Source organism: Pteropus vampyrus, unplaced genomic scaffold (genome assembly GCF_000151845.1).
Source record: "Pteropus vampyrus isolate Shadow unplaced genomic scaffold, Pvam_2.0 Scaffold15, whole genome shotgun sequence".
In the NCBI taxonomy this organism is placed as follows: Eukaryota; Metazoa; Chordata; class Mammalia; order Chiroptera; family Pteropodidae; genus Pteropus; species Pteropus vampyrus.
Window position 1 is genome coordinate 4,999,103 of NW_011888796.1, and position 19,511 is coordinate 5,018,613.

Sequence of the window (19,511 nt, forward strand, 5' to 3'; positions counted from 1 at the left end):
AATTGGAGATACTAAGGAATGTGACTTTAATGAAATGTGTCAGTATTTGACGATTCTGCATAACACAGTGAACCAGCACTTTCTAGTCGGCCAGTGAATGGTGTTAGGACACCACGCACGAGTAATGATCCATTCAAAGTACAAAACAGACTATTGGAATTTACTGTAACAATATGAAAAATTCATTGATATGGTTTCAAATTCTACATTGCAACTCATATTTAAGATTAAACAACTGTTGAGTTGTAGTGTGGTATCAAAGAAGAATATCCCCAATTATGTAAAAAGACTGAAAATACACTCCCTTTTTCAAACTGCTAGATCTGTATACTTGATTTTCTTTATATGCTTCAACCTAAACAGATCGAATACAGAAGCAGATAACAGTCTGTCTTCTAAAATGCCATTAAAAAGATTTACAAAAATAAAGAACAATGCCTCTCAAGAATGCTTTTGGAAAATAATTTTTTATAGTTACGTTAACATGTAATATGTTTTATTGCTTTAAAATGAAGTAATTCATATTTTAAATTTTCTCAATTATTATTTCTAAATATGTACTGTAATAAGCTAAATGTTCTGTATTATATATTTAAACAAAAGCTTTCTGGGCTCTTTAATCATTTTCAAATATAAAGAAATGAGACTAAAAAGTTTGAGATTGCTGGTTTAGGCAATAGTGAAAATGGTGATAAGTGTTAGTCTCTGTGCAGAGGGTTTTATGTATATTATCACGTTTAGTTTTAGGGATTATCATCCCCATTATATATTTAGAGAGTCTTAGAGAAATTAACTTGCCTAGAGTTACACTTGCCTGAGTTTACACAGTAAGGGACAGAGTTAGGCTTCCGGCCCAGTGTCTATCTGTCTCTTAAAAGTTCTGGTTTCAATATACTGATGTATACTATACCAGGATCGCATGTATACTTTAATATAGATTTATTATATAAAGAGCATATACAATGGTTCCCCTCTGTTTATTGGAACAATTATTCAAGGTTGATTCTTCACATAAGAATATTTTTACTCTTTGCAGGTGAGAATATTCTGCTATACCATCATATGTTGCTTAGAAGAGTATAAATTGCCATAAACTTTCTGAAAGGAAATTTGGCAATGACCACTGAAGATCCTGGAATGTTAGACTATCTTTTGATCTAACAATTTCTCTTCTAGAAGTATTTCCTCGCAGAATAATTGAGAAAATGCTACATGGTGTACATTGTGGCATAATTTGATAGAGAAGTAATTCAGAAACCTCTTAAATGTGCAAGCATAGGAAATTATATGTGTAGTGGACTACTTGTAGCTTAGATATTATTAACATTACTCATTCATAATATATTGTTTAGATGGTAAAAGTAATTTACAAAATTATGTAAAATATATTTATAGTACATTAGTGTGTTGTAGAATTATAGAGGAAAACTGGGAGGTTTATACATTAAAATGTTAACAGTGGTTGTCTCTGGTGAGATTATGGGGGATTTTTATTTATTTGGTTGTATTTTTTAATTTTTATTTAAAAAGTTAAGGAAAAAAACATAATGGCAATCATAAGCCACAGTGAAAGGCTAGCATAGCTAGTCGATTTATATTAAAACCTAGTTTTATAAGACTTGCTATGTTTTCTTTTACATATTTATTTTAAGTTATAGTTGACATATAATATATTAGTTTCAGGCATAAAACATAGTGATGCAACATTTAAGACCTGTCAGTTTTAGTGTTACAGGCTTTTCATGATTTTTGTTATTCTTCTCAGTGAATTATAATTTTAAATTATCTGTAATCTGTTTGTTGCAGCTTGTATATGAATTTTTCATACGATTTTTGGAAAGCCAAGAATTCCAACCCAGCATTGCCAAAAAATACATAGATCAGAAATTTGTATTACAGGTAAGCAAATTCTTGTGGTTGCATGTATTTGTTATTCAGTCGATAACACTTTATCTCATTTTCTCTTGATGTTTGCAAATCTAGCAGTGACGGTTATATCACCTTGTAAACAAATATATATACATAAATATGTTTCCATTAATGCCCATTAAAAGTAATACGTACCTCTATAATTTATTGGGCTAGAAATTAATTATATTTTAAACAACACAGAATGCTAATGCCTAAATCTCTGCAGTTTTTTTTCCTAAAATTTAATTACAGAGGAATTTTATTTGTATAACCCTAGTCATACGAATCTTTATGTAGCTTGAAAACTTCTATTTTCATAAGGAATATTTTTCTTTTTTGCCAGTAGTACTTTTTTTTCAGTTATAGTTAATATACAATATTAGTCTTTATATTAGTTTCAGGTATGCAACACAGTGAATAGACATTGATATAACTTATAGAGTGATCACCCCAATAAATCCAGTGCCCATCTGACACTATACATAGTTATTACAATACCTATACTCTCCATACTATCTACATTCCCATGACTATTTTGTAACTATTAATTTATACCTCTTAATCCCTCCTCCCTTCTCACATTCCCCCCCTCCCGAATCTGGTAACATTAAAAAGCTCTCTGATTCTGTGAACTTGTTTCTGTTTTGTTTGCTTATTTTTCCTATTCTCTAGATTCTACATGTAAGGGAAATCATGTGACATTTGTCTTTCTCTGACTCCACTCAGCACAATACCCTCTAGGTCTATCCATATTGCTGCAGATGGCAGGACTTCATTCTTTTTTTTATGGCTGAGTAATATTCCATTGTGTATATGTACCACCTCTTCATTATCCATTCATCCATTGATGGAAACCAGCCTGCCTCCATATCTTGTCTATTGTAAGGAATACTGCAGTGAACATATGGACGCACATGTCCTCATAAGGAATCTTAAGGAACTATTGCATAGATGTGTTAAAACTGAGCAGACATGCCGCAGAGCATAAGTAACCTTTAATAAATAATCGAAGTCAATGTACTAATGTGCTTTTACAGCCAGGAAATAGCACAGCTCAAGACTTTAAAATTTCTCTGAAGGGATTAACTTTCACCAATCTGTTTGGCACTTTTCAGGATACCTATTTTTCCCAACTTGTCATTTTACATTTTATAATTATAGATCACATCTTCCTTTTTACCTGGACTTGGGTACTTTTATGGCACTAAGTTTTTAGGTAACATCTCCTTGCTCTTTATGTTAATATTCATTTATAAAAATGGATACTTGAGCCAGCTGGTGTATAGACTATTATAACTCCTTTCTAAGTGATACATGGGACACCCCATGTAGAGAAGAACAAATATCTCTCTCCAAGTGAGCCAAGTGTCTCAGTGAGAACTTCAAGGGAATTGATCTCCTCTATGCCTCACCTGGGTAAAGGTTGATAACCTTCATGGTTACCTCATTCATCCTTCCTAATTAAATGAATAAATTTAGAATTCTGGATGTATTAGGTTGAGCCATAGTTGATATTTTGGCTTTTTTTTTTTTTTGACATTCAAAATATAGTAGTTCCGTATGGATCAATCCAGTAGAATGTCAGAGGCAGGCTACTTCCAGGGAGCTAAGGGGCACAGAGGCTCTTGTACATTCCAAGGAACATGGCTGAGTGGGGTTAAACTCAGATTCAGCTGTCAGCTAAGAGCTGGAAAGGAACTCTGGTGCCTTGCCTGTGGAGCTCATTAGCACCTGTACATACCTTTCCCCCTGGTTGCACGGGGCAAATCACTGAGCTCTACTGCACATTTAGCATACATTGGTACCACACTGATGGGTCACATCTCATACCTTAACATGGGAGGCTTTAGAAAATTGAGGTTTGAGATGTAGCTAGAGAGGTAGGTAAACAGGTGGATATATGGATCATTGGGTAAGTTGGTAGACCGATCCAGAGTCTTACACCAATTAGGCAAAATGCATTTCAGACAGAATGAAAGCAAGACATAACAGGCCTGTGTTTGTATTGGAAGGCCTGAGCATTTATATAGCACTATATAGTTGTCAGAACACCTTTACATGCATTATTTAATTTGATTGTGCAACAATCTAAAATAGACATGGCCATGTTTTATGCCCGTTTAATAGACTAATGAACTGAGATCTAGAAAGATCATCAAGTTTTCCTAAGTACATTTCCCATTCTGGTTTTTGGCCTGTTATGCCATGATGCCTCCTCGTGATTCTGAACCTCACTATAACTTGGAATGACTTCAAGGCAAGAGTAGCCCTTGCTGCTCAACACTAGGGCAATAACAAGGTTCTCTTATATTTATGATAAAGCAAAGTACCTGAGAGGACCAGATAATGATTCTACAGTAAAGCTGGCATTTAGTTGACATGGAAACAGTAAATTCTGCAACCTTACTATGCATCCAGTGTTTTCTTTACATGAAAAGCATGCAGCTCAGTGTGTTCACTATGGTAGACAAATACTAATGATAACAAAGCTCATAAGAATAGAACATTAGAGACACCTCGACTTGGAAGGGATGTTTTAGGTTATCTATTCTAGTTCTTTACCCAGTCTTCTTTGGGTTATCTATTCTAATTCTTTACCCAGTTGACTTGGAAGGGATGTTTTGGGTTATCTATTCTAGTTCTTTACCCAGTCTTCTTTGAAACCTTAATAAGAGGTGACCTCAGTTTACCCTTTTTCAGTGAGAAGGGGCCATATATACAGGCAGCCTTTTCCATTTTTGTTAGAAAATTCTTTTTTGTGTTATATCCTCCTATACCTTGTACCCTTTGGCCTTATTTCTCCCAGAAGAGTCTCTTAGTATATCACTAGCCCAGACATAACCTTTCAGATGTTAGGACACAGCTTTTGTGTTTACTGCTTGGTTCTTTTTCTTTAGAACACTCCTTGCAACTCAGATGCTTCCAGGCTCACTTATAGTGAGTCTGATAGCCAGACGTCAGAGGCACACCAGCTCCTACTGAAGGAAGCTTGGGCTACCCCTCTTCCTTCAGTTATGCCAGATGCCCGCCCCCCTCCCGCCTTCCCCCCGCAAGAGAATCAGAAATCTAGATTTTTATGTGAAATTTTCTGTTCTAAAATCCTGTCCAGGATGAACTAAGCCCATCTGCCTTCTAGATCTAGCTTACCAACTGTCAGTGTACATTCTCTGCTCTAGCCTGAGTCCTTAGGTCTGTCAACCCTGTCTTATTTGTCATTTTTTAAAGTCTTCAACATGTGTTAATTTGTCTTCAGGGGTGACTCCCGCTTCAGAATACAATCCTTAACTTAGTTAGTCCACCATAGCTTAGAGTTGGGTTCTGCATGCCTTTGGAGACTAGATTTCTTAAAGGGAAAGTCTTACTAGCTCTTTTTACTGTTTCATGACACTACTAATGTACATTAAACTTGTGGTTTTAACTGACTTCTAATGTAGCTTTATGTCTGTTGTTGTAAAGCCATGGTTTCCCTTGTTTTCTTGTTCATTTTGGGGTTTGCTTTCTTTTATCTAGGTGTAGGATCTGACATATATTCCTATAGAATATCGTTTTCCTCAGCCTTTTTGAAGTATTTCTAGATCTTGAATCTGTCATCCAGTTTATTGACTATGTCTTCCATCTTACTCACATCTGTGACCTTCTTAAATATGCTGGCTATTGGCCTCATCTAAATAATTGATTAACATTATTAAACTCGCGGGGACTGAGGATAGTGGCCTGTGGCATGCTTTTAGCAACTTCCCTTTATTTTAGCACAGATTCATTAATCAGCAGTCTTTGAATTCTATTGAACCAGTTAGAAATTTACTCTAATGTTATCATCCTTACCAAATTTTTAAATTTGGTTCATAAGGAGAGTGTTTTTACCATGCTATGGTAAAAACCAGGATTTTGTGTTTACAGCATTCTCCTCATCTACAGACCTTCGAACTTTATCATAAAAAGTAATGCCATTCATCTGCTATGGGGTATTAGTGAGCTCTGGGGGCTACTGCTATGTACTGGTAATGTTGCCCTAAGTTCTTGGGAAACCATGGATTTATCATCTGTCCCTGAGTTCTTCCAGAGACAAGAAATAGTATAAATAGTGAAGTCCATCTATTTATGCTTTAACTTTTCAGCCCCTGCCTCATTTTTACAGTTTGCTTTCTTTACCTTCCCTCTTCTGGATCTGTTGATGAACTCGACTTTCAGACCAAGGCTCACCCCAGTTCCTAAATCAGTCATGAAAGGGACAGTCAGGGTATTGGCAGAATCAGTGGCACCACTGAGTGGTACTTGAATGTTATCATATGACTAACCAGTGCATTAACTATCATGTTGGAGATAAGCCCTGGGTGCCTGCTGGCTGCCATTTTCCAGAGTACCCTGTCCATTTATGTTGGTAACCTGTCCCTTTTATTACTGCTGATGACTTACCTGGGGCCCCAGCACCTTCTAGGAGTGGGACCTCAATTCCCTACCTATTTCTCTTGAGCTCTCTTACTGGGAAGTTTGGTCCTGACTTGAGACCTGCTGGAAAAGGGTGGGCCTTTGGGAGCTTGAGGCATTATTATTGCTTAGATTCTACCCTGTCTGTTGACATTTACCTTATTCCTTTTCTATGATTAGATTTTTTATTCTCTGGATTCTCAAAAATCTCAAAAAGAGTTTTGGTGAGCTCAGTGTATCACTTTTTTATTGTTACACCTAATGTATTCTAGCCATGAGATTTCAACTTATTTTCTATAGCAGCTAGCTGCTTCTTTACAACCTATTCTGATTGTCACTCCCCCGTCAATAAGACAAAAAGCAAAGTAAGAATTGCGCTATTTTAACATGATATAGTGGAAAAGAAAGTTCGTAAACTCTGAACTTGAACTCTGGTCTACTGTGTACTCTAAGTATATTTTAGGAGCTGAGAATATGAGCTGAGGGATAAGAAGAAACTTTCAAACCGTGGCTTTTCTTCCTACTTGCAGTGTGACTTCCTGCCCAAGCTTGAGTTTCCTTGTTTGTGACATGGGGATAACAGGGTAAATGAGTTACTGTTAAGTAAAACAGGGAAACAGCCCCAAAGTGAGAGCTGTTAAAGCTTAATTCGGTTGGCATGATGGATACAAAGACAGGATCCCTACCTTCAATCTTAAATAGGTACTGAAAATTTGGGCAGGTTATAGACTATTTTGAGCCTTAGTATTTTCTTCTGTAAAATGACAATAATAGTCGCTTCTCTTACAAGTTACAAGTAGACTTGTTATGATGATAAAATGATACGACTTGTAAAAATGTCTGTTGGTATCATGCATAGGGCATAGTAGCTGCTCATTGAATATTAATTTCTTTTTACACTATTCTCATATTCTCTACCCATGTTAGTAGGATAATATCTTATTTTCCTTGATTCTAATATTATTTTCTAAATCTCTAGCTTTTGAAATAAAATTTAAAAATTTATATTAAATTGATAATAAAATTTTGCAAAGAAGGCTTGAATCAATGCAGAAATGTAACATATTGCTAGATGGGAAGCCCTGCCATCATAAAGGTAGTCATAGAATCTCAAATAACTTATACATTTAGCACAAGTCTAATTAAAATTTTGGTAGTTTCTTTATTCAAATGAAATTTTCATGAAATAAATTTTTGAAAAAGAAAATAATATACTTACTAGATATTAAAACATGCTAAAAAAGTACATTAATTTTAAAATGTGGTATGGGAATAGGAAATGGAATATAATAGAGGCTTGGGTTGAAAAAGCCCTTCTTAGTATGCCATAAAACTCATAAGAAAATGTACCAACAAATAAAGAGATACATAGATAGATATATACATACATACATTAAAATGACATAATCCTCTGAAGAGGAAATCTGATAGTATTCTGTCAATTTAAATTTTGACAGAGTAAGTTCATGAGAAATAGATATAAACATAGAGATATATGTACAAGGATATTAATGTATCATTGTTAATCTTAGAAAATTGGAAAAAATTTATAAGCTTCTCAGTAGAGGTTTGGTTGAATAAACTGTGGACATTTGTGTAGGGAAATATTTATAAGTTTGTAAAAAAGAATGAGATAGAGCGACACTTTATCTGTTTTTAAGCGAAACATGCACATTATGGAACAGCATGATTTTTTTTTTGAGCCTGAGTCTTATTTTAGGAAAAAAAATTATTTGCATATGTGCTAAAAATTTTGAAAGGAGATATATGAAATTGTTGTTAATTGTTTGATAGGATGCGATTATATGTGATGATCTTTATGTTCTAATTTTATTTCTTTTTTGAATTTAAAAACAGTGAGCACATGTTATCAGTAAGAATAGTAAAAATATTCAGTATAAGTATATTCTCATTTTGTTGCCTTGCGTTTTTATAATCCTCAGCTGATTTTATACATTAGCCTTCCTAAGACTTTTTATGACTGTGCCATTCTTTTATACTTAACGTTCATTGTATGTGTCCTTTTAAAATCTGAAGCTTGATGGAAAGCTTTTTGTGTTGCATCAGGAGCCTTTTATAATACCCACCACTTTTCTTTCTGATCAGGAGCAGTACAGATTAGTGGTTAAGTATATAGACTAGTTTGAATTCAGGCTCTGCCATTTTTTAGTGTGTGACCTTGGGCAAGTTATATAACTACTCTATGCCTCATCTGCTCTGGAAAGTAGATACAAAATATCCATAATATAATAGTAATTATGTTGAAAGAATGTTGTGGAGATTTAATAAGGGAATATATATATACATACACATAGAACAATTCTTGACACATTAAATATTATGCTGTTGTTGTCACTACTATTTTTATTAGGGTCAGTTCTTGTTTTGAGAATCTTCTTTCACCATATTTTCTCAAATAACCTCACTCCGTGAAGTCATATGGTGTTGTTATACCATTTCTTACCTAGCATGTTATGAATTTTTTGAAATCTGACTTATATTCTAAAAATCAAAAAACTCTTTGGACTCTTATTTATGTGGTTCATCACTGGCTGTTGGGAACTTTTTTAGGATGTTAAGTATGGTTTCTCTTCAGTTCCAATTTGCCAACTGATTTCTTCCAATCAGTGTTGGAAGTGAATGTTTATTAGTGCCAGGAGCATGTAGTTTTTAATATGTGAGAAACAGAGATAGCACATTCAAATCTTTTCAGAGGCCAGATAAATGGTACATAATGAAGTAGTCTTACTGTGACAAAAAGGAATGATGAAACAGTGGTGATGTAGAGAGCTTGGACCCAGCTGTCAGTCTGTTCCTGTTAACTTTTGGCTGGTCAGTAAGTAGGCCAAGTGTTGCCACATTTTCTAATTTTTCAAGATAAGCTGAAAATCCATATTTTGGTATGGGTCAGACAAAACAGCCTGAGAGTTGTACCTTTGAAGAGTTTGCTGTTTAAGAATGTTATGACTGGCTTGCTTAAATTTCATTGTAATTTTTACTAAATCTAGATTGATATAGCCTTTAGCATTTCTTATATACTTAACCTAAGTTTTTACATAAGAAAGCTGTCAGATTTATTAAAGATAGTCAATTGATTACATAGTGCACTTGTGTCTATGGTATTGTTGTTGATTTTAGACTTAGGCAGCTAGGTAACTGCCTTCTAAAGCTGTAAGAGTGTAGGCCTGCCTAGGCTTGTGGATCAACTTTGACTATTCCCAATAAAGATAATTTTCACCTGTTTTAGGATGGTTGGGAAAAATGGTTTCTTTATTATGTCTCCTCCCCTCCCCCTTTTAGACCAAAAACGAATTGCCAAACCTTGAATTATTCCATTGGGCGGATTATTGTGGCAAGAGTTTGGCAGCATATTTCTAAAGACTGCTTTCAACCACTCTGCCGATCTGAAAAGCAGTCGATGGTTGCTAAGAGACATACTATTCAAGTATCCCCATAAACATATGTACTGCTGGAGAATGCTATTTAGTAATTTGTATTTCACATTTGCAGTTATACTTAGCTGAAAGGTACCTTATTTATTATGCAAATCACTCTGTCTTTAAAAGTGACCTTTCGTTTTTAAGAACTCTAACATTGGACATGACACAAACCAGCCTATTAAAAATTTTTAAGTTTTAAACTGAAATTCTATGAGGCCTTGAATCTCAGCTCCAGTGCAAAGAACTATTTTCCAAACAGGTTTCTTTAATATATCAAAATGTTTATATTTCTCTCAGAGTCTACAGTAAAAACTATAAAACTTTGAAGAATTTATTTCTACTAGAAATTCTATCAGATAGCCATTGACAATTAACAGTAAATCACTTCATCCCATCCTGTCCAACCTGTAACTTAAAAACCTTAAAAGTCCTGCATCCAGACTCAGCTTCATGGGCGTGCAACTGTGCTATGAGTGGCACAGGGCCCAGTGCTTAGAAGGGCCTTGTGCTTGGCTTAACACTTTGCTGTTGCTGTCTTGAAATTAATAATTTTGAACAAGAGGCACTGCATTTTCATTTTGCGTTGAGATCTGCAAATTATGTTGCTAGTTATGTAGCCTGCATCCCACGAACTGTATTGTTATGTAGCATAACAGTTCTTTCTTGAAATGCTGACCAAATTGGTTGTCTTAAAGATTTAAATCACAGGTTTTCTTGAATCAGATAAAATGAATACTTGAGGGAGAAAAGAATGGACTTCTCTAGTTTGTCAGAATGCCTGAAATTAGAAAAAATAAAAGCATGTGACTTGGTAGAGTTGTTCATATCTGTATGACTTACACTTTCGAAATTTTTATACTGAATTTCCATAGAGGTCTTGAAGTCAGATTGCTAGAAGCTTGTAATGTACAACCTTCTGATCCTTTGTCCCCACTGTGCTTTCTCATTGGTTGCCCGTAGGTTGGCTCACTTTATATAGTGGTCCCCTTGAATTGTTTTGATTCATTGGAGTCACGCTTCTATTGGCTCTTGTTCTTGGTTCCAGGCTGTTTCTCCATGTGCATTACTAGTTCAAGGCGAGGGTATTAGGAAGGTATGATTTTTCAAGACTAGCTAGGTTAAAAACAAAGCTGGAAATATGGAGGTCTGATTTTAGTTTGGATGAAAACAAAATTTGGAGGAAAATATTTAGAATACTAATTCATTGATTATTTGAGGATTTCTGATGCTCTTTAAAATCTGTCTTTACATGGAATAAGGCTGTTGCTTCTTTATTGTACTAGAAGGCAATCGGGTTTTTTGTTTCAAGCCTTTTGCTTTTAATTTTTAAAAAGTTTAAATTAGCATAGTAATAACAGTTTTAAAAATTCAAATACAATTTTATATGGTTTATACTGAAAAATAGCAATCCCTCCTGCCTCATTCTTCCCCAATCCAGTCTCATTCCCTAAAGGTAAACACATTCAAGTCTTCTAGCCGTTTTTCCTATTTATCTCCATATTTCTAAAATAGCATCCTTATACTGTTATTTCTTGATTTTTCATTTTAGATTTTATCTATTTCTACTATAAACCATTATATATTTCCCTTTATATATTTCTACATCTTTCCAATAAAGTTATGCTACAAAATTTAAATCAAATTGTAGTGTTTGCGTTAGTAAGGCTATGTACATGTCGTTCACAGCCAAGGCAAATATTATGCTATAATTGCATTTCTTGTAAGGCTTTTTTCCTTGCTTAAACCTCTGAAATTAATAATAGTTGCCTTATTTTTTACTTGCTTGCTTTCCTGTGTGTTGGTCACTAGTTCATCCATTGATGCCGAGAGCACCATATAACCCTTCTCCGAATGGCCCACACATCAGCTAGTCTGTCAGTTCCATTTTCTTTTTTCTTTCTTTTCTTTCTTTTTTTGTGGGCCTCCTTCCTAGAGCCCGGGTCATTCTGCTCTAGTTGGCATTGGTTGCTTCTTCTAGGCTGTTTGACATTTTTCTTTGCTGCTTGCTCTTTTGGACTGTCTCTATTTGCTTAGTTTCTTCTCTTTCATTTTGGTGGTTGCTTCCAGAAAGAGCATGAATGGGAGGTAAATTTAAAGGGGTTATGGATCATTTCCTCTGAGTGTGGGGGGCGGGCGGCGAGGGCAGGGCCATACCAACAAGCAATTCTCTGATGCCACTTGAGTGTCCTACAGTTCAACTCAATTCTGAAGATAGTGTCAGATTCCACAGGTTAAGAGCTCAGTCCCATCAGACTGTCCCCCTATTTCAACCCTCCCAACCCCACCACCCACACTTCAGACAACAGCCCTAAGCCCAGGTTAATCACCTGTGTTTCTGACCCGACTGGCTACAGATTGGTGGTTCCAGTGATCCCCTCCTTGGGTTTGATGAATTTGCTAGAGCAGCTCACAGATCTCAGGGAAACATTTACTTACTAGTAGGGCAAAGGAAGGGGAAAGGGCATGGAGTGTCCATGCTTCTCAGATCACACTACTCTCCCCCAACCGAGTGTTCATCAACCCGGAAGCTCTCTGAACCCAGTCCTTTCAGCTTTTTTGGAGGCTTCATCACATAGATGTGTTTGATTAAATCATTGGCCATTGGTGATCGATTCAACCTCCAGCCCCTCTCCCCTCCCTGGAGGTCAGGTAGGTGGAACTAGAAGTTCCAACCCTCTCATCACATGGTTGATTCTCCCAGCAACCTGCCCCCATCATTAGATACCCTCTGAGAACTACCTCATTATCATAACAAAAGACACCCGTATCTCTCTTATCACTTAGGAAAGAAACTCCAAGGGTTTTAGGAGCTGCGTGTCAGGAACAGTGGATGAAGACTAAACATATTCCTTATTAATCACAGTATCACAGAGTTTTATGAGACCTGTTTCTCTGAAAACATTGTTTTTCTACCTGTATTCTTGATTGACATTTTGGATATGTGTAGGTTTTTAGGTCAGAACTTATGCTGCCTCAGAAGTTCTAAGGAATTGCTCCACTGTCTTTTAGCTTCCAGTATTGGTGCTGAGAAGGCCTATGCCAGCCAAACTCCTTATTATTTATAGTGACTTATTTTCTCTGTAAGCTTTTGAGATCTCTTTGTCCCGTGTTCAGAAATTTTAAAGTGATGTGTTTTCGTGTGGGTTTTTGTTCATTTATTGTGTAGAGGATATAATGGCCCTTATGTATATAGAAGTTTATGTCCTTATTTTTCCTAGAAAATTGGAGTGAGTTCTTCCTCAGATGTCTTTCTTCATTTTCTCTGTTTTTCTGTCTCTGTGCCTGTTTGGCATAACTATTAGTCATGTGTTGGACCTTCCGGATTGATTATCGGTTGTTTTTCTTTTTTTTTTTTTAATCTTTAGTATATTAACTTTGTCTTCTGGTTATAAGTTTGGGGTACATTTTCCCATTTTAATGTTCCAATCCTTCTGAAATTTTTATTTCTGTTACATTTTGAATTTTCAAAAGTTCTTTTTTATTTTCTGAACATTCATCTGTAATAGCATGCTGTTTTTGTTTCAGATATCCAAAATATTTATTTATTTGAGTCCATTATAGGATCGTTTGTTTGTTTTTCCTACTCCTTGCATTGTGGCTATTTCCTGAGTTCTTTGTGTGGTTGTTTTGGTCTGTCTTTTATGTTAGGGTGTTTGGTGATCTTTGACTTCATAATCCTAGTTACGTGTTAGTCATCAGAAAGCCTCTTAGAGACTGTGTGAGTGCATGTGTGCGTGAGTAGGAGACACGTAGCGCACTACACGTAATGTACTGGGCAAAGATCTTGCCCTTCCTTTGGGTATTAGTATATGTATATATAAGTGCTTCTTCCTGAGGCTGTCAGTTTTCCTAAAAATGGGCCTTCTCATCTGCCTCGTTCAGAATGGGAGTTTAGTCAAGAAGGGGGACTGGCAAAGGTCTCACTCAGCATGCAGAGTCTTAACTACATTATTTTCAGTAAGTGCTTCGCTTGGCTGTGTATGATGTCCTCAAGACTAGAGACTTGGTCATTTATCCTCTCCAGATGTTGATTGTAAATCTTCAGTACACTGCATGGGACAGGGATCTGGGAGGTCTTGTTACTCCTACAAACTTTTAACTAGTCCTCCTGTTTTTAGCTCCTCACACCCTTGCCATCAGTTTTTAAGCCTTTTAAGGGTTCTCTGGTGCGAATTGGCTTGCTCTTGTTGGCTTCTCTCCCTGCTGGCAGAATGGAAAATTATTTAGCAGAGTGGAAAAAAAGAGGAAACTGAAGATAGTTACCCCTTGCCTTCCACTTTCCATCTTTGAAAAGTGTGCAAACTTGTATAATCTGCTTTCCAATCCTCTCTGCCCCACAGTTTCTTTCATTTTTATTCTTTTACTCTCATTTCAGGGAGAGTTCAAGAGGATAGAGGTTCAAACCCCCGTGTCTAACTGCCTTCTCTTTTGACTGTTGGTTTATTATGAGGTTCGAAGGAGAGTTCTTTGGTTAAATCACTACACAGTTCATCCCTGTTCATTAGCTTCAGGAAGGCTAGTTTTGTTAACTAGGAGTCAGCATGTTGACAGGTCTATCTTTGTAATCACCTTGGAAACTCTCCAGCTTCCTTTTTGGAGAACCAGTTGCATGTTATATTGTAGGGGCACAGTCCACCTAGGCATTTATGGATGCTGGATTATATTTTTAACTGCCTTTTGTGTGTGTGGGGAGTGTTTGGAGTATATATATGACTAAGCAGACACATATTTTGATTTGGAAATCACAGCTCATTCTACTATCCTCTTTTTTGGCCTATGCATTATTGTACTTTTTCCTTTGTCTCATACATCATAAAATCATAAAGTGTGTGTTCTATAGAATAGCAGAAAAGTAATTTATATATTGCGATTCATCTTTCTCATAGAACATGATATATATAATGCTTGTGACTCTGTAAATGACTCATGTTAGGTGACTGGTAATGCATTTTCTTTAAGGGCCTAATGAAAACATTTAAATAATTTTTTGTTTAATTATTATGTTTTTATTAAACTCTTAAGATTAACAATACATAAGCATAATTAATTCAAGTTTTGCTAACAGTGCACTTTTAGACCTTTTATGTTGGTTGCAAATTACTCATTAAACTCTTTTCCAACACTTAAAAATAGAAACGAAATAAAACAATGGAACTCATAAGGTTAATTATTTCCATTAACAAGGAATTTAGAGATCATATGTCATTATGTACATGTAATAGAGAAGAGATACTGAGTCATGGGGTCTCTTTTTGCCTGTAGGGGACACATGTCTTTCTTAGAATGTTTCCTGTGGAAATGTATAGTTGATTTGCTCGTTGCTTTTGCTGTGGGCTCTAGATTTGTTCACGTGTGTGTGTGTGCTCGCGCGCGCGTGCACGTACACAGTTGTGCACACACACCCACCAATGAGGATAGTCCCTGTCATGTGCAAAGATTGATTGATAACATGGCCAGGTTGGCAGGGAAATGGCAGGTATTTTAACAATATCATCTTTTTCAGATAGGTTGCTTATCAAGATATATGACATTGAATCAGCCATGAACACTTTCACTACCTGTAACTCCTAATTTCTTCATAGGTCAGCCTGGGTGTCCCTTTTTCTAGAAGCCTTCTCCAAAACAGTTGATAATGTCTGCTATGTATTTATATAGCATCCTGAACCGTCTATCACATTGTTTATTTACTACCATTCCTCATTAGACTAGGCTTTCTGAAAGCAGATTGTATCCCCGATACCTTGCCCAGTGGCTGGCTCTTAATAGGCATACATATTTATTTGAAATATTCATTTTTTGAATGGATGGATGGAAGAATGATATTGTATAGCCAAAAATTGTGTTTGTCTCATTGCCCATTTTTTAATACTATTTTCAATTTGTGCTCCCTGCCATTATTTAAAGGGCTATTTTTGGGGGTCTATAACTCTGCCTTTCATTCAAAGAAAAGCACAAAACAAAAGTAGTTAATTTACTTGATTTACTGCCCACTGAATTAATATTCTGCTGTCAGTCTCACCCTCATATCTTAATCACCTGAAATCATACTTTTGTGTGTTGATCGTTTTTTTTCTGGTAATTAGGGTAGTCTGTGTTAATTTGTATGCTGTCTATATATTCTTGAAATGTCTTGTTATAAAGTCAACATTAGAACTATGAATTTGCTTTATTGCCATGACAATGAATGTATGAAGAACTCAGTAAAATTTAAACCAGTCTCCAAGTCTGTTCTTCAGCCAAAGGAACCTGCCCACTGTCATTTAGAAAAAAAGTAGTTTTATTAAGATATAATTCATGTACCATAAAATTCATAAAATTTAAAATTCAGTGATTTTTAGTATATTCATAGTCATGTAACCATCACTACCGTATGATTACAAAACATTTTTATCATCTTCCAAAAAATGCCATGCTTGTTAGTAGTCTGTCCTCATTCTGCTTTATGTCTCTATGGATTTACCTGTTTTCTGTATTTTATATAAATGGAATATTTATACATTTTATACAGTTTATTAATTTCATAGAATATGTGGCTTTTTGTATTTGGCTTCTTTCACTTAACATGATCTTTAAAGGGTTCATCCATGTGGTAACATATATCAGTACTTCTCTTTTTATGGCTGAATAATATGTCATTGTAGTACATTTTGCTTATCTGTGCATCAGTCGATGGACATTTGGGTTGTTTGCATTTTTAAGCTATTATGGATAATGCTGCTGTGAACATTAACGTACAAGTTTTTGTGTTGACACATGTTTTCAGTCCTGATAAAATATAATCTTACCAGAATTCATTTATTGACTTTAGATTACAAATGGTTGGGAACTTTAAAAATGTTATTTATGTATAACATACATACAGAAATCATGACTGTTCAAAGTGAGCACACCTTGTGACAAGAACCAAGGTGTAGAAAGAGACATCGCCAGTATCATTGGGGACTTTTGACATTTGCTTTGATTTAGGTTGTTTCATTTACCTGTATGCTCTGGTAGAGCTGAAGTCTTAACTATACATCTGAAACATAAGCTCAGGAGGCAGCTTAATTATGTAGTGTAGTGGTTGTGGTAATGGACCCTAAGGCCTCGGCTGCTGGGATTTAAATCCCAGCTCTACCAATTAGCTTTGAGACCATGGGCAAGTTACTTAACATCTCAATTCCCTCATCTGTAAAATGGGGATAAAATTACCTCATAGGGAGTATTAATATAAGTAGATCGCTTAGAAAATTGCCTGATGATCATACTAAGTGTTGTATATGTGTTACTTATTATTATTGTTGTTGTTGTTGTTATTATTGTTATCTCTTCATGGAAGTATGAGTCCCTTGTCTGAGTTATTTATCACTGTATTCCCAAAGACTAGCACTATGCCTGGCACATAATAGTTACTCAATAAACTTTTGAGGAAGGACAGAAGAAAGGGATTTCAAATAAGGAGTGGCATCTTATTCTTTCCTGAAACCATTTTTGAATAGCTATCCTGTCTCTTATTTACAACAGCTTTTGGAGCTATTTGACAGTGAAGACCCTCGGGAACGGGACTACTTAAAAACAGTCTTACACAGAATTTATGGCAAGTTTCTTGGTCTTAGAGCATTTATCCGAAAACAGATTAACAATATTTTTCTAAGGTAAGTGGAGGGAGGGGGGAGGAGGAGAAACAAAGTTGGTAGTTTTATAGAAGTATTATGTAAACCTCAAATATTTGAACGTAGTGTACTGACTTTATTATTTTTCTTTCTTTTTTAAAGGTTTGTTTATGAAACAGAACACTTCAATGGCGTAGCTGAACTGCTGGAAATATTAGGAAGGTAAGCACATTTTCATCAAATTGCTAATCTCAGGTGAATATCATTCTGATAATTCGGTTCAGGTGGTGCTGGGAAATACTGACCTAGATCTCTTGCTGTGTGTATATCGGATACTCTCATTGGTGCTTTAGCATGTTTCCCAACTGACACTTGAAGACACGATTTCTTGTTCTCTTTGTTCCACAGTTATGCATTGCTAATTCTGTGATGACTAAAGGAGCTAACAATTTATTCCTTATTACAGAGACAGTACATCTAATTGCAGTCAGACCATTTACTCCAAAACATCTTATTCTTGTTAGTTTCTAGGCTACCTGTCCTTTGCTGTATCTTTTGAAAGCAAGTTTATAATAAATTGGGAAGATTGCCATTTTCAAAGGAATCGTGTACCCAGGTGTAGTTCTTGAACAGCTGCTGCCTGGCATAGTGGAATGAATTGGAAAGAGACAGCTGTTGTGTAGGTTTCTACACATATGGGAGGATAATGTAACTGGACAATCTGATTACTTAGTCTTTCCTTCTAATATGAGGAGAAAAGGAAGGTGGAGTCACATGGTTTTCTCTGTGACTTCTCTAGGCTACGCTCTATATCCATGAGTATTCTTGTCTGAACAGATGTCAGAGAATGGTGTCTGGAAATGAAGAGGGTCATAAGTGAGCAAGGCAGGCAATTACTTACAGAAGGAAAAGAGGGAAGGGAAAATAGAGTTGTTGATACCAAAAATTTGGGGACCATTCAACTACGTTTAAGAGCACAGGGGCCTATGCTAGATAATCAGAGGCAAATTTTCTTTTCTTAAATTTCCCTCCTACTTAAATGTATTCTTTGAAGTAACTAAGAAATCCTCAATGCCACTGGGATGGGTTTACGGTTGTTCTGGACCAATCACAAACTGATTAAGGGTTAACCTGATTTCATAAGAACAGTTTGTCTCAGTTTAGCTTGTGGTAACCTTGCTAATTCATGTCTCTTTTCTTTTTCCTAGTATTATCAATGGCTTCGCTTTACCTCTTAAGGCAGAACACAAACAATTTCTGGTGAAAGTGTTGATCCCTTTGCACACTGTCAGAAGCTTATCACTCTTCCATGCCCAGGTAGAATTTTGTACAACTACTTGTGTAAGCAAAGTTTGTAAACTTAATGTTTCTTCGATATTAATATTATTTTTTAAAAAGACTCGTTAAAGTTTAAAATACTCCCCAAAGAAAACTAAAATGTGTATTCTTTTTCCTTTGCATAAGAGACTCATGGAAATATTTTTCAAGTGGAAGGAGGCTTTATTTAGTCATCTCATTTTTCAAAGAACTTAGATAAGCTGCTCAGTTCACAGAATTATATATTGAACATGTTGCTTATAATAATATGTATGTGGGCTTTTCAGATTTACATCTTTGGACATGTGTGATCATTTTCGAATGTTCCTGAATATTTGGTCTCATCTGCATTTTGCATTAGTCTGTCAGTTGCCCTTTGCCCCTTCTAGTTCATTCACCTTTTTTTTTTCTTCTCACTTTCTAATATGAATAAATACTTGCACAGGTAAACAAATCAATCAGTATATTTTCACATCTTTTTATTTTTAGCCTCCATTAGTTTAGAAAGCATACCCTGTCTTGTTCCCACATTTATTTCTGTGCTAACATTGCCTGGCATGGTAAGCATGTCACTAGAGGGTAGATAAGTGATCTAGTGGTGTTTTAATTTTAGTATTTCCAACCTAACTCCCCCTTACCCCAATGAGAACGTTTTGAGTTTGCATAAAAATGTAACACATTTTTCTGAGCAGTGTTCCTCTTTAAATGTGAAATTCTGTGTTTCGAAGAAAAACTAGTCCATATGCTTCTAATTTAGAACACCCGTCAAAATGTTGTTTCGCAAGAGTAGATTTCTTGTCCAAGAATCTTTACAAGCTCTTTT

At 35.7% G+C, this 19,511-nt stretch overlaps 1 protein-coding gene across 1 annotated transcript in view; it reads left to right on the forward strand.

Annotated features, from left to right (window-relative positions):
• The window catches only part of PPP2R5E (protein phosphatase 2 regulatory subunit B'epsilon), a 132,278-nt gene that overhangs the window by 98,376 nt on the left and 14,391 nt on the right, over positions 1 to 19,511 (forward strand). Inside the window, exons 5-8 of the mRNA XM_023527110.1 lie at positions 1,807 to 1,899; positions 17,283 to 17,413; positions 17,534 to 17,593; positions 18,580 to 18,771. Coding sequence (XP_023382878.1) covers positions 1,807 to 1,899; positions 17,283 to 17,413; positions 17,534 to 17,593; positions 18,580 to 18,771 — 476 coding nt within the window. The remainder of the gene's footprint in view (positions 1 to 1,806; positions 1,900 to 17,282; positions 17,414 to 17,533; positions 17,594 to 18,579; positions 18,772 to 19,511) is intronic.